Here is a 14822-nt window from a genome sequence, read left to right as displayed (position 1 = left end):
GACCACATCTCTTAATGTGATTTTGCCTGGAGACTTACCTTAATTGTGACCTAGAGGAACACAGGCTCTTTTACTTCCCTTATCATTGTATTATGTGTTCTTGTTTCCACTGCACATCTTTCTCCTGGTTTATGATCTTCTTCCTAGATACGGGGACATGAGAAAGGAAATCGGCTTTAGGATCCGGGACATGTGGTATAACCTGGGTGAGTGTATAACCCAAACAGGCCCACACACCACTCCTGGGTGACACGCATCCCACGATGAATTCTTTCCCATTTTGATTCCAAGAATCCTGAGATTGATTTCTCTGTGTGTCTGGAAGTGCAAGTTGACTTGTCGGTCTCTTACGACATCACATGTTATCAGAAAACAATATTTAGTCAGTCACTTCTGAATTGATTTACCCACATAAACTTTTTCTTTTCTTATGGGCCCTGTGGAGGAAGACTGTAGCACTTTACTTCTGGTGAAATTATTTTTTCTCATGTCCTCACTTACTTTCATTTCAGGTCCCCACAAAATCAAATTCATCCCATCCATGGTGGGTCCCATTCTGGAGGTCACACTGACCCCCGAAGTAGAGCTCCGGAAAGCCACCATCCCCATTTTCTTTGATATGATGCAGTGTGAGTTCAATTTCAGTGGAAATGGCAATTTCCATATGGTAAGGAGTGGTGGACCTGTCATCTTACTAATGCACATAGAGTCAACTCTTATTTATTTTCTTTCTATATAGAGAAGCAGTAGCCTGAATAAAACAAATCAAAGGTGATCTAAAAACTTCTTTTTTTGCATTTTATTTTGTAAAGCAATTAGGCATAGGATCAGATATTCCAACCAAGGCCCTAGAAGCAGCCTTTTCTGCTGCGTGTGTTTCCTAAAGAAGCACTCTTATCTCTGGATAACTAAAATTTGACTTCATGCAATTTAATTCTATCTCTTGCAAATATTGCAGTGGATTGAGGGAATTGTGCAGGGGTCTTTAGCTTTGAGACCTTAGTCTGCCTGATATATTTTTCCTGTGCTTCAATTTCCTTATCTATACATTATATTAGTATTGAATGGAAGATTTTGCAGCTATGGAGCTCTGCAAAAGCAATCCCATTGTCAAGACTTTGACAAGAACCAAAAATAAAATGGAAAATTAGAATCATTAAGCTATTTTTGTATGCATAGTTGTGATTGGATAATAATGTTTGGGGTAATTTTTTTCCGTAAATATAAAGCAAAGGACAGAGTAGCACAAGGCTGCTTTAGAAAGTTTTGATATTAATGGATGATGTGAAGCGGGGTCTTCCTCTACGTATGTTGGAATTAGTTTACGATTCAGTAAAGGGGTTGGGTCAAATCTAGAAAAGTTGGCTCGATGTCTTTCGTGTCTTCTGAGAATGTGGCATTCTCCTGTGAAATTCTGCCTCTGCTTTCAGTTTGAGAATGAGTTGATCACAAAGCTGGACCAAGAGGTAGAAGGGGGAAGAGGAGATGAACAATACAAGGTCCTTCTGGAAAAACTGTGAGTATTTCAGAAACAAAATCTCACGTTGATTGCATCATTTAGTGATGGAGAAAAACAGGCTTCTGCTGCCCTTACAGACCAATCAAGTAGTCTCAGCATCCCTGGGGTCACCACCATGAATGGTTCTCGGGGGGTGGGGGGGTTCATGGAGTTACACCATCCACTGCTGACATTTGTTTATCTGCTGTGAGTCAAATGTTCATGTTTTCCTGGCCAGCCCGGCCCTCGAGAACAGAGCAGCTGGAGGAGAGAGGGAGATGGACAGAGTTGTGGCATTTTGCCCAGTGTTTGAAATGCTGAACTTTAACAAAAGTGCTAGCACCTCTAATTATGGCTTCAAAGCAATAATTTAAAGGAGAAGGGAAAAACATTTCAAGGTCCACTTTGCATTTAAAAATACCTTATGCCCTGTGAAGGATGTCTGAGAACACCAGGTACAGCTCCAGCCCTTTTCACTGCCCTCCCCACACCCCAAGCCAACACATTCATTCCCTCCCTGTGTTCACATTATCCCACTGTTCCCCATCCATACCCTGACAGACCTTTGCCTGTCACCCTCTGTCCCTCTTACTCTCCTTTGCATGTATGGAATGACAGTATAACAAGAGTGGTTAAAAACACTTAGATGTTGGAGAGAGAGATTGTGCTTCAAATCCTGCTTTCTCCACATACTAGGATTTTGACTTTGGACAGATGCTCTAACCTATACAACGGCTCTTTTTTTTTTGGTCATCTACAATGATAAGATCTGTATTTTGGTGAGGATTAAATGAGATGATGCATTAACACAGTGTCTGTCACAGAGCTCATGCTGAACAAATGTTGGCTGCTCTGGTGTTCGTTACTGTTATTATCTGCAGATCTTCCCAGCATCCTGGGTTGTAACTACCCTAGACTGTTCGTTTCTTGTGTTCTCTGAACTTTTATGATATTGGCCAACTCTGTCACCTGTTGATTGGGTACGTGCCTAAGTCTTTCTGGGATTTACCTGCTTCATGGACGTGGTGGGCACTAGATTGAGCTGAGGACGGGGGCCCTCCCAACTCTGTTTTTTATTTTTCAAAGATTTTTTTAAGGAACTAGCACACAGGGTACTCAGAAATGGAACTGATGACTCGTCTGTATTTTAAAGAACTAGAAGTCTGTCTTATTTTGTTTGTAATGGATGATAAGATCGTTTGTTGATCTTTTCATCCTATATCCATTTGGTCTGCCTATTTGAGATTCAGACCTTTCAATTTATCACTTCTGCAGTTCTGATCTCATACGGGAATTAAGTGCAGGTGTTACACACACATACAAACGCACACAACATTTACAAGTGATAATAAAACTACACTTTAAAAAAATCCTACAGTTGACTTTTCACATACAGATCTTATTTTTCCTTCATTCTTCTTGGATCACGAATGTAGAAAAATATGACTGCACCAATTTCCAGTGCTCAAGAATAATTCTAGAGTCTGGACTAATGCTTTGAACCCATTTTTTCTCCTGTTCCCAAAGTTTTCTTCTAATTGTCTAATCTGAGAAGCGCCTATAGAAGCTTTGCTCTATTTGGGTCCAGAGGGAGAGGATTTAGACCATAAGTTTAACCTCCATCTACCTATTTACAACTGTCCATTTTTTCCTGAAAATAACACTTTTTTTTTTTAACACCTTTATTGGAGTATAACTGCTTTACAATGGTGTGTTAGTTTCTGCTTTATAACAAAGTGAATCAGCTATACATATACATATATCCCCATATCTCCTCTCTCTTGCGTCTCCCACTTTTATCCAAAGAGCCACATGTCTAGAAGTGTAGTAGGTTCCTAGGTTCCTCTAGGCTGGGCATCAGTCCAAGATTCTCTAGAGTTCCTTCAGGATGCCCTGAAGTGCTAGGCCTTAGGGAGAATAAAGACGGAGAAAAGATGGTCTTTTCAAATGAGTAGAGTGATCAGATAGCACACACAAACCCTTTGGGCAAAGGTTCTCATTTCTGTGGTATTGACAGAAGACAGAAACAAAGAACAAATACAAATAGAAATTCAAAGAAGGGCATCGTGGGCTGGCATCCTCAGTGATGATAGGGCTTGAGCTACAGACCTAAAGAAAACGTAGAACTTGAGTAACAGCGAGGAGCCTTGTAAGTGAAGGACCCAGGCTAGCATAGACTGGAGTTACAGGAAGGGTGTGTGTCTCCTGGTCTTGCGCCACCTGCTGCCAGGACCATGGACAGCGCTTATAGGCGGTGCTGGAGTGACGGTGTGGGACATGGGCATTTGTCTCTATCTCTGCCCCACAGGCTTCTAGAACATTGCCGGAAACATAAATACCTCTCCAGCTCCGGAGAAGTATTCGCGCTCCTGGTCAGCAGCCTCTTAGAGAATCTCTTGGACTACAGAACCATTATCATGCATGACGAGAGCAAGGAAAACCGCATGAGCTGTACCGTTAACGTGCTGGTACGTGCCACGCCCCTGGGATGGCGAGAGGGCAGTGCCCGGCCCCCCCCTGCACCCCATGGCGCAGCTCTAAGTAGATCCGGCAGGCACAAAGGTCCCCTGGGACCACCTGTCCAGAGTCCGTGTCCTGCTGAGTCTAATTGGAATGGCCAACCCAGCTTTGAACTCACAGATGCCAGCTGCCTCAGACCTTGAGGATAAATGTGGAAACAGGGATGGAAAATGCAACATAAGCTCTTGACTCAACTCTCTTACCGAAGGCCATCCTCAGCCTGTTTCTCTGTCCTATTTTTATGCGGTTGCTTTATTGTTGGGATTATTCGACACAGACGAAAATGCATTAAAAACAATACACCATGAGTAGAGAATTAGTCTATGAAATCCTCTAGGTGGTAGAACCCTGTGGTCTTGCCTTTCCTTAGACAGTTGTAACTGGGACCACAGACCTCAGAGGTTTGGGCTGCCATACACTCCTCTTCATGTAAATCAAAAAGCTACCACCTCTGATTCCCTGAGAAAACAGAATATCAGGTGATTTGGGTATGACCCAGCTGTCTATTCACCTAGAAGGTTCCCTCACATTTCCCAGAAGCATGGTCCTAAAAGAATTCAACTTTTCTGCTTTATAAATTGTCACTTCCTTATTTTGTTGGGGGTATTTGTTAAAGGGAAAGAAGAAAGTCTTTGGAAAAGTGACACTTGAAAAGTGCAAGGAGTGGTTTGTCCATTTTTGTGGCAAGCTCATCAATAATGGCTTTGTGTTGGTATTTTGTGACTTTTTTTGTAGAATTTTTACAAAGAAAAGAAGAGAGAGGACATCTACATAAGGTAAGCTGAAAGAAATTTCTGCTTTTGCTGTTTATCTCTCAGGGCTTTATGATTTATTTCTCCAATAAATGAAAACAATAAGCCCCAACACCGTGCTTGTTGCTTCGAGAGACACCAGAAAATATGTGATATGCTCCCTTCTTCCTAAGAGGGTAAACGCTTTAGACAGATACACAAGTAAGTACAATACGAGGAAGTGTAGAGGGAGGACCGTGTCGGGATTCCAGGAAAGGATAGAGGGCTCTGGCCAGGTAACCGGGGAAAACAGCACAGGAAAGACGTGAAATTCACCCTCTGTCAAGGACTGTTAGCCCGGCGTGCAGGAAGCCCTGAGCGTGAAACCAACTTGGATGTAAACTACGTGCGTTTTCCTGGGGAAACGTTCCTTAGCTCTCATGAGCTTCCCAAAGGGGTCTGTGACGTTAAAAATTTTTTTTAAACATCACTGCCTTAAACGAAGAGTACAAAGTAGCATAGGCAGAGTAGGAAAGACACACAGGCTGGAAGCAGCACAAAGACTTAAGGAATAGGAAGTAACTATTCCTGCCGCCTGGCTGTGGCGTGAGCCAAATGTCGCATCAACTCCCTGGCAGCAGAATGCCTCCTTTCTCCCATTCTGACCAGATACTTGTACAAGCTGCGGGATTTGCACCGGGACTGTGAGAACTACACCGAAGCTGCCTACACTCTCCTTCTACATGCTGAACTCCTGCAGGTAAGCGGGTCAGGTGTGCGGTACGTCAGCCGCCCAGCCCGTTGGGACCGCATCCTGTATGATTCTGATGGGAAAGTTCCCTACTCAAGGGGAACCCTTTTATCCAAGAATGTTTTCATACCTTCTAAATAGGCACAGCTAGTTTTTAGACCAAGGTTGGGAAAATTTCCATTATTATTTATTTATTTACTTATTTACTTACTTACTTTTAAATTTATTTTATTGAAGTATAGTTGACTGATAGTGTTGTGTTAATTTCTGCTGTACAGCAAAGTGATTCAGTTGTACATATATATATACATTCTTTTTCATATTTTCCATTATGGTTTGCCACAGGATATTAAATATAGCTCCCTGTGCTCTACAGTAGGACCTTGTTGTTTATCCATTCTAATCCCAAAGTCCCAGTCCATCCATCCCCCCCTCCCTCTTCCCATTGGCAACCACAAGTCTGTTCTCTCTGTGTGAGTCTGTTTCTGTTTTGTAGATATGTTCATTTGTGTCGTATTTTAGATTCCACATGTATGTGATGTCATATGGTATTTGTCTTTCTCTTCCTGACTTACTTCACTTAGTATGATCACCTCTAGGTCCATTCATGTTGCTGCAAATGGCATTATTTCATTCTTTTTTATGGCCGAGTAGTATTCCACTATATATGTACCACATCTTCTTTATTCACTCATCTGTCAATGGACATTTAGGTTGTTTCCATGTCTTGGCTATTGTAAATAGTGCTGCTTTGAACAGATGGGTGCATATCATTTATTTAAAAATCCTGAGGAAGCAGAGCACAACTTACAGGCTGCTAATACTGACACTCTAATTGAAAAAACAGGGGCTTCCCTGGTGGTGCAGTGGTTAAGAATGCACCAATGCAGGGGACACGGGTTCGAGCCCTGGTCAGGGAAGATCCCACATGCCGCGGAAAAACTAAGCCAGTGCGTCACAACTACTGAGCCTGCGCTCTAGAGCCCGTGAGCCACAACTACTGAGCTTGCATGCTGCAACTACTGAAGCCCACGAGTGAGCCTAGATCATGTACTCTGCAACAAGAGAAGCCACCGCAGTGAGAAGCCTGCGTACCTCAACGAAGAGTAGCCCCTGCTCGCCGCAACTAGAGAAAGCCTGCGCAGAAATGAAGACCGAACGCAGCTGTTATTAATTAAATTAAATAATTAAATATTAATTAAATTAATTAAAATTAAATAAATATATTTATTTATTTTAAAAAGAAAAAACAAACACATCAATCAATATGTGTAAAACTGTAGAGAAGTGAGCTGTAAGTAAATATAGAACTGTAGAAGTAGCATCCTACTTATACTGTCTCACTGAGGAAATTATATTGTGCCATGGATATAAATACAACTCTACATCATCAATCCCAAATAATTATTTCCAGCTCTGACGACTCCTCCAACTTACTTTTCTGTCAACATCAATCTCTGAATGACTAATAGACAACTCAAACTTAGCATGTCAGTAACAGAAGCTGTTCCCTCCACTGTCCTCCTGGGTCTGTCCCTTCCTCTCCTTTCTCCCCATTTCACTAAAGGGCACTGGCATCTAATAAAAGATACTGGTCGTCATCATCTTTTACTCACCCCTCCCACATTCTGCACAAACAAGAATCATGGACCCTCTGTCCAAAACCCTCCCTCACCCTATCCACTTTTCTTTCTTTCTTTTTTTTAATTGAACAAGTTTGTGCTATAGTATTAGATCTTCAGGGCTTATTTATTTATTTATTTATTTTTAAAATGAATTTATGTATTTATTTATTTATTTTGGGCTGCATTGGGTCTTTGTTGCTACGCACGGGCTTTCTCTAGTTGTGGTGAGCGGGGGCTTCTCCTGTTGCAGAGCACAGGCTCTAGGCACGCGAGCTTCAGTAGCTGCGGCATGCAGGCTCAGTAGTTGTGGCTCGCGGGCTCTCGAGCGCAGGCTTAGGAATTGTGGCTCACGGGCTTAGTTTTTCCGTGGCATGTGGGATCTTCCTGGACCAGGACCCGTGTGCCCTGCATTGACAGGCGGAGTCTTAACCATTGCACCACCAGGGAAGTCTTCCAGGCTTATTTATCTACTAGTTTCAAGTTTATACCCTTAAACAGTCTTCCTCCTATTCCCCCACCCCCCAGCCCCTGGTAACCACCGTTCTACTCTCTGTTTTTACAAGTCCGGATTTTTCAGATGCCACATATAAGTGAGATTGTACAGTGTTTGTCTTTCTCGTCTAACTTACTTCACTTTGAATAATGCCCTTAAGGTCCATCCGTGGTGTTGCAGATGGCAGGATTTCCTTTTCTCATGGCTGAATAATATTCCATTGTATGTATATACCACATTTTTATTCGTTCATCCATTGATGGACACTTAGGTTGTATCTTGGCTAGTGTGACTAATGCTGCAGTGAACACGGGGGTGCAGATGTCTCTTTGATAGCCTCACCCTACCCACTTTTCTTTATCTCCATTGCTACCATCTTGGTCCAAGTTATCATTTTTAGCCTCCTACTGCATCTCCCTGCCTCCATTCTTGTCCCTAGCAATTAATTTTCTTGTATAATTTAAATTTTATTTTATACCTAAATAATACATGTATATTGTTCTAAGCTTTGGAATTAAAAACGGGAGTCCTCTGCTTCACCACTTCCCCTAAGGCAGCCATTCACAGTTCATACTCAAGATTGGGGCACCAGAAAGCTTATCGTATATGGGTTAGGGAGGAAGGCTTGTTGACTGTGGGATGATCAGAGAGAAACCACAGTGTCAGTGACTGTAGGTCTTTTCGTTTGTGCTGCTCAGAAAATTCAGCTCTCCTATCCTGGCATAAGGTATGAGGTGTGGATGCCACTTTTTCCCCATAGAGCTACTCAGTAGGGATGCTACTTATTAAGTATAGTCCACATTTTCATCATTTTCACATTTTCATCATTGGTATGAGATCCCATCTTGATCATGTACTAAATCACTGTATGGAGGGTCGGGGGGAACCTCTTTCTAGATTTTACATATTTTGCATGGGTCTCTGTCAATTCATGCACCAGGACCACACTGTTTCAATTATCAGTATGTTTTATGACCTAGTAGTTTCTCTTCATTTCTTTTCTTTTTCAGAGTTTTCCACCTTATTCCTTTTTGTTTATTTTTTCACATGGACTTTGGAATCATGAAATTTAAAAATTAATTTAGGGGAGAATTTCCATGTTTATAAAATAGCATTTTCTTATCCAAAAGCATGATATGACTTTCCATTTGTTCAGGTCTGCTTTTGTGCCCTCCTGTGGTGTGTGAACATTTTCTGTGTAGAAGTCTTGAATATTCCTTGCTATGTTGATCCTTAGATATCTTTTCTTTTTAATTTAATTATGGTTAAATACATATAAAATAAAATTTACCATCCTAGGCATTTGTAAGTGTATAATTTAGTGGCATTAAGTATATTCACATTGCTGTGCCTCGGTATCTGATCATTTTGGGTTTATTCTTGCAGGGGTCATTTCTTCTGTTATCTTCAGCACGGTTATTATTTATATGAAATCTATCTCTGATTTATTTCCAAATATGTTGATTTTGACCCCACTACTCAATTCTCTCATTATTTGTGGTAGGTTTTCAGTTGGCACCCTTTGTGAATGGATTGATTATGAAGAATACAATCATTGCTTTCACAGGACAGTTTTACCTCCTTTTTTGCATTTTTATGCTTCTGATTTCTCTCTTTTATCTGTACTGAGTGGTAACCAGTACAACAGTCATGATGGTTGGCAGCCTCACCTCATTCCTGACCTTCACGGGAATGCCTTGAGTGTCCATTTGGCATGCACTTGTTTTGAAGCTGGCATGTATATGTATGTGCATGTGCAATTTTTGTGTTTAATAAATCATCAAGAATATATGATTGAGTCAAAGATATATACAAATATTTCTGTGAATTTTTTCAGCTGAATATTTGTTACATTCATCTGCTTTAAATGAATTGATGTGTTGCATCAATCTCTTGTGTTGCTTTTGTGTGTTTTTCAGTGGTCTGACAGGCCCTGTGTACCCCACTTGCTTCAGAGGGACACTTACTATGTGTATACCCAGCAAGAGCTTAAAGAGAAGCTGTATCAAGAAATCATATCGTACTTTGACAAAGGCAAGGTGAGTGTTGGGTGGCTTGTTTTTGTATGAAGGCAAAGGAGGAAATGACCGCAATACTTATACACTGCAGTTCTGATCTTCACCAGCCAGAGTTAGCGCAGAGACCCCTACAAGACAGCCCAAACTTCAGACACCAGCTGCAAGTTCAGGGGTCCCCAGGCCACCCACACTTCTGACCAACTGACTATAAATTTGGGGAGGGAGTGCCTATGGTTCCCCCCCCTCAGGTTTGATACTATACTAGAACAACCAACAAAACTTGGTAAAATGCCGTTCTTAATGATTACAGTTTTATCATAAAGGATACAAATCAGAACCAGCCAGATGAAGAAATACACAGGGCAAGGTCTAGGGGAGTCCCAAGTGCATGGCTTCTGTGTCCTCTCCCCGTGGATTCAGGCACATCACACTCCTGGCGAACTGATGTGTTCGCCAACCAGGAAGCTCATTTGAGCTCTGTGTGCAGGGTTTTTAATTTTTTTTTTTTTTTTTTTGCCGCACCACTCGGCATGCGGGATCTTAGTTCCCCGACCAGGGATCGAACCCACGCCCCTTGCAGTGGAAGCGTGGAGTCTTAACCAGTGGACCGCCAGGGAAGTCCTGTGTGTAGGGTTTTTATTGGGGTGTCGTTATATTGGCTGGACTGATTGAATCATAAACCACATGAATAAACTCCATCTCCAGCCCCCATCTCCTCCCTGGAGGTCTGTCTGATACTGTATAGCTCAAGGCTCCAACCCTCTAATCAAATGGCTGGAGGTTCTGGCAGAGGCAGAGTTAGTATCAACTCCCATGTGGTCTGAGAGGTCCACCATGAATAACAATGACACTCCTGTCACTGGGGAAATTCCAAGAGTTAGAAGCTGCCTCCCAGGAGCTCAGGACAAAGACCAGACAAGTTCTTTATTATGCAACAGTGACTCATAAGTTACGCTTCACTATTCCCATGTGTATCTTTGAATTCTGATATTTTAATGGGAGAGAAAATGAATAGATTAATTAAGGTAAGAAAGGCAATAAATAGAGATCAGTTATCTTGAGGACACATAACCCAAGGGAGAATACAGTGGGCAGCCCAGGGCCTCACTCTCTGTAACCGTAATTGTACCTTTTAAATTTTGCTAAGGGCCAGGAGCTAGTATAATCCTTTTCAGCGCATTCTTTAGAGGTTGTTAGCTAACACCTGGGGCACATCCCATCCCCAGGTCACTGCCTGCCTGACACATTAGGCTGTACGGAACAAGCAACTTAAATGCCTATGAGGAAGAGAAAGTAAAATAAACATGTAAACTGGGCCACCAAGTCATGGAATCTGTGATGAGCTGCAGAAAGCTTGTCCAGCTGGAAGACTTTTAAATTTAAAATGGAAAAAAAGCATAGAAAGGGTAGGGGGAGAAAAAAAAAAGTGTGTGCTATTGAAACAAAACAGATTCCAGATTTGACTCTTTTCAAGGGCCTGCCACTTCCAGCCACCATTCCTGTTTTACCAGTGGAACCTGTTGATTAAATAAATGATCATCATGATAAAATAGCTACCATCAATTTAGTGCAAGTTACTGTTTTGGGTGATTTTCAGGCTGCTTTTCTAATTTAATTCTCCCTATAACCCTATAAGGTAGATATTATCTCTATTTTACTGAGGAAGAATTTGAGGCCCAGAGAGGAAATATATTTGCTCAGACTTTTTTTTTTAATACCTTTTTTTTTTTTTTTAATTTATTTATTTATTTTTGGCTGTGTTGGGTCTTCGTTTCTGTGCGAGGGCTTTCTCTACTTGCGGCAAGCGGGGACCACTCTTCATCGCGGTGCACGGGCCTCTCACTATCGCGGCCTCTCTTGTTGCGGAGCACAGGCTCCAGACGCGCAGGCTCAGTAGTTGTGGCTCACGGGCCCACTTGCTCTGCGGCATGTGGGATCTTCCCCGACCAGGGCTCGAACCCGTGTCCCCTGCATTGGCAGGCAGATTCTCAACCACTGCGCCACCAGGGAAGCCCCCTTTGCTCAGACTTTTTAGGCTCTGCATCCCTTTACTCTCTTAAAAATCATTGAGGACCCCCAAGAGCTTTTGTTCACATGGATTATGTCTATTGATGGCTATTAATTTCTAGTCTTAGAAATTAAAACAAAATTTTTAAATATTTACTTGCTTGTTTTTTTAACAATAACAAACGTATTACCTGTTAATATAAATCATATCTATTTATGAACAATGACCATATTTTCCAAAAAGTGAGCAATATGAGTGGCATTGTTTGACATTTTTGCAAATCTCTTTGTCATCTGGCTCCATAAAAACAGCAGGATTCGAATACCCACTTCTACATCCCATGTGTTGCGACATCACACATCCTATAGCCCCTGGGAAACTCCACTGTAGACTCATGAGAGAATGAGCATTGAAAAAAGGCAAATAATATTAGTATTATTAAGAAGATGGTTTTGACCTCATGGATCCCTTGAAAGGGTCCTGGGGACTCCCAGAGACCAGGGACCACACTTTGAGAACCTCTGTGCTAGGCTGTCTTCCTGTCTCTTCCATTGAGTTAGCATTTGGTGAATGAGGAGTGAACTGGGCCCCATGGTGCTGTTGACTGGCCTCCTACACCAGGCCCAGCTGAGGCCCATGTGGCACATTTCAAAGAGTTTTCCATGATCCAGGCCCAGAAATTTCAGAAGGGACAAATTTGGCAAATGATATTAGAAGGTTTAATTTTAAAATGTTTTTACAACTGTATGTGAACTGTACACACGTTCCTTCGGCAGCCAGAGACAGTGGAGCTTAGCGTGTGGTTAACAAGACTGAAGTAGGAAATTTTCAGATGTTGCGTTACTAATAGTATCCAGCTAAGAGACATTTTATGAAATACCAAAATGAACAGAGTTTCATCAGTCTGGGATGCTAGCCTCAGATGCCAGATATGTGCCTTCGGCTGTAATTTACATGTTCATAAATGCTGTGAGGCATTTCCTGAAGCTCTCTTTGACTATGTAGATAGTTTAGTTAGAAATAGGAAATCAGTGCCCTAACTTGGAGAAATAGTTTCCCAAATTCCACACAACAGTACGATTAGACTTTCTTTCATACCTCCACTCCTCCCAAACAACCTGACTCAGAAGGAACACACACACACATCTCAAAACCAGAACAAGAGCCCACACCAACTTCCTTTCCCCTCCAGCAAGACTTTCATGCTCTCAAGACCTAGTCTTTGGAACTGGTTCCACTGCACTTTCAATGGTCTTTAGTTCATTGCCCTTTAAACTCAGCATTGCTTTGTTTGAGGACACATGGTGTTCTTCATGTTCTTACAAACAGAATTAACAGAAAATGCCCCCTGGCAAAGCGGCTAAGGTACAGTAGATTTTTGATGTCAGGAAACAGGGTTAGTTGATCCAAGCCGTGAGATACGTTGGGAGTGTCTGCAGAAACTCAACCCACGTGACTCCCTAGTCATTGCCCAGTGACTCTCCAATGGCTTTTGCAACTGGATCAATGACTGCTTTGTTCTCCACTGGTAACCCTCCTTTTCTTTTTCTGAAGATGTGGGAGAAGGCAATCAAGCTGAGCAAAGAGTTGGCCGAGAATTATGAGAGCAAAGTATTCGACTACGAGGGCCTGGGTGATCTCCTGGTGAGTCTGGGTCAGAAGACGTCGAGCCTCTGGCAGGGGTGCTATTCGTAGTGTTTGTGAAAATGGTTTTGTAAGTTTAAAAAAGATAATTGATGTTCTTTACAACGGAAAAGTACCCCTTGCTTAGAATAAAAATGAAGAGAAATGAGGTCTAAAAGCTGTTAGCGCCATTTGTCCAGGTTATCTTTGATAGGGGGCTCAGGATCCCCGTCTACAGCCCTCTCTCCTCTGTGCCTTTTGCTCCTCTGTGGACCCTCCGTATCCCAGGCCCAGCACCCCTTTCCCCTCTCAGTTACTCTGCCTTCCAGGAAGCCTTTCCACGTTTCAGATGTTTTCTGACATCTGTTCATCAGAATTACTTGTCCTCTGGTCCACATCCTCAGGGCCCTGCTGAATGAATAAACTGCTCATCTTTGAGCTCTGTTTTTAATCTTTATTTTCTAATTTTAAATCTTTTTTTTTTGGTTTAAAAAATTTTTTGTTCTTAGTTTGTTTTTTTGTTTTTTATTGTTTCTTATTGTTTTTTATCTTGATTCTCCAATTTTGCCTTCCTCCTGCTCCAAATATCCCTGGACTTCTCTGCTCTTACCGTCCTCCTACCCTTGTGTATTACACCTGGCTGTTGGCACAGGTCACCTATTTCAAAACAGTAAAGCGAAACAAAAATAACCTTTTCCATGCCCAGTGGGAGGCCAACACAGTATTACATTGGGTCATTTTCAGTGGAGGAGTCACAAAAGGTCAGGTCACCCACTGTCATATAATAATTGGAGGAGATAGTTGTCAAGATCGCTTTGAAAAGAATTTGCCTCTGTATGGTACCAGCTCCTGCCATAATGCAAAAAGTCAAAGATGAATTTCACAGACTAAATTGAGCTGAGGCGTGAGCAGTGTAACAAGTTACCTCTCTAAGAAAACGTTGTGATAGAAACCTTCACTGAGGTAGTGTAGTAATCACCCTCACGCTAACCATTGTGGGAGGGACAGCTGTCAAAGCCCCCCAGGTCTGGCTACCTATTTTGCTTCCTTTAAGGCTGACGCTCTATGCCCTGGTTGGGAAACCTCTCCCCACAGGAAGAATTAAAGATAGGGATGGTACCAATATATACAACGGAATATTACTCAGCCATGAAAAGGAACGAAATTGGGTCATTTGTAGAGATGTGGATGGATCTAGAGACTGTCATACAGAGTGAAGTAAGTCAGAAAGAGGAAAACAAATATCGTATATTAACGCATACATGTGGAACCTAGAAAAATGGTACAGATGAACCGGTTTGCAAGGCAGAAATAGAGACACAGATGTAGAGAACAAACATATGGACACTAAGGGGCGAAAGTGGTGGGGGGGATGGTGGTGGGATGAATTGGGAGATTGGGATTGACATGTATACACTTATATGTATAAAATAGATAACCAATAAGAACCTGCTGTATAAAAATAAATAAATAAAATAAAAATTCAATTACAAAAAAAAAAAAAAGATAGGGGTGATACCAGATTTGAAAAATAGAACACACCACCACCACCTTC

The 14822-nt window shown here is 41.9% G+C and overlaps 1 protein-coding gene across 2 annotated transcripts in view; it reads left to right on the top strand.

Moving 5' to 3' along the window:
* DOCK5 (dedicator of cytokinesis 5) overlaps positions 1 to 14822 on the top strand; it is a 214915-nt gene that overhangs the window by 169711 nt on the left and 30382 nt on the right. For both annotated transcript variants that reach the window (XR_014247657.1, XM_082402765.1), the window contains exons 32-39: positions 148 to 206; positions 513 to 667; positions 1431 to 1516; positions 3807 to 3966; positions 4754 to 4794; positions 5419 to 5509; positions 9538 to 9657; positions 13199 to 13288. Coding sequence is in view for 1 of the 2 variants with exons in the window: in XM_082402765.1 (XP_082258891.1) it covers positions 148 to 206; positions 513 to 667; positions 1431 to 1516; positions 3807 to 3966; positions 4754 to 4794; positions 5419 to 5509; positions 9538 to 9657; positions 13199 to 13288 (802 nt within the window). In the remaining variant the exon portion in view is untranslated. The remainder of the gene's footprint in view (positions 1 to 147; positions 207 to 512; positions 668 to 1430; positions 1517 to 3806; positions 3967 to 4753; positions 4795 to 5418; positions 5510 to 9537; positions 9658 to 13198; positions 13289 to 14822) is intronic.

Source organism: Balaenoptera borealis (genome assembly GCF_965194805.1).
Source record: "Balaenoptera borealis genome assembly, chromosome: 8".
Lineage (NCBI taxonomy): Eukaryota > Metazoa > Chordata > Mammalia > Artiodactyla > Balaenopteridae > Balaenoptera > Balaenoptera borealis.
Note: the sequence above shows the minus strand (reverse complement) of the source record. Positions and strands in the feature narration are given on the sequence as shown.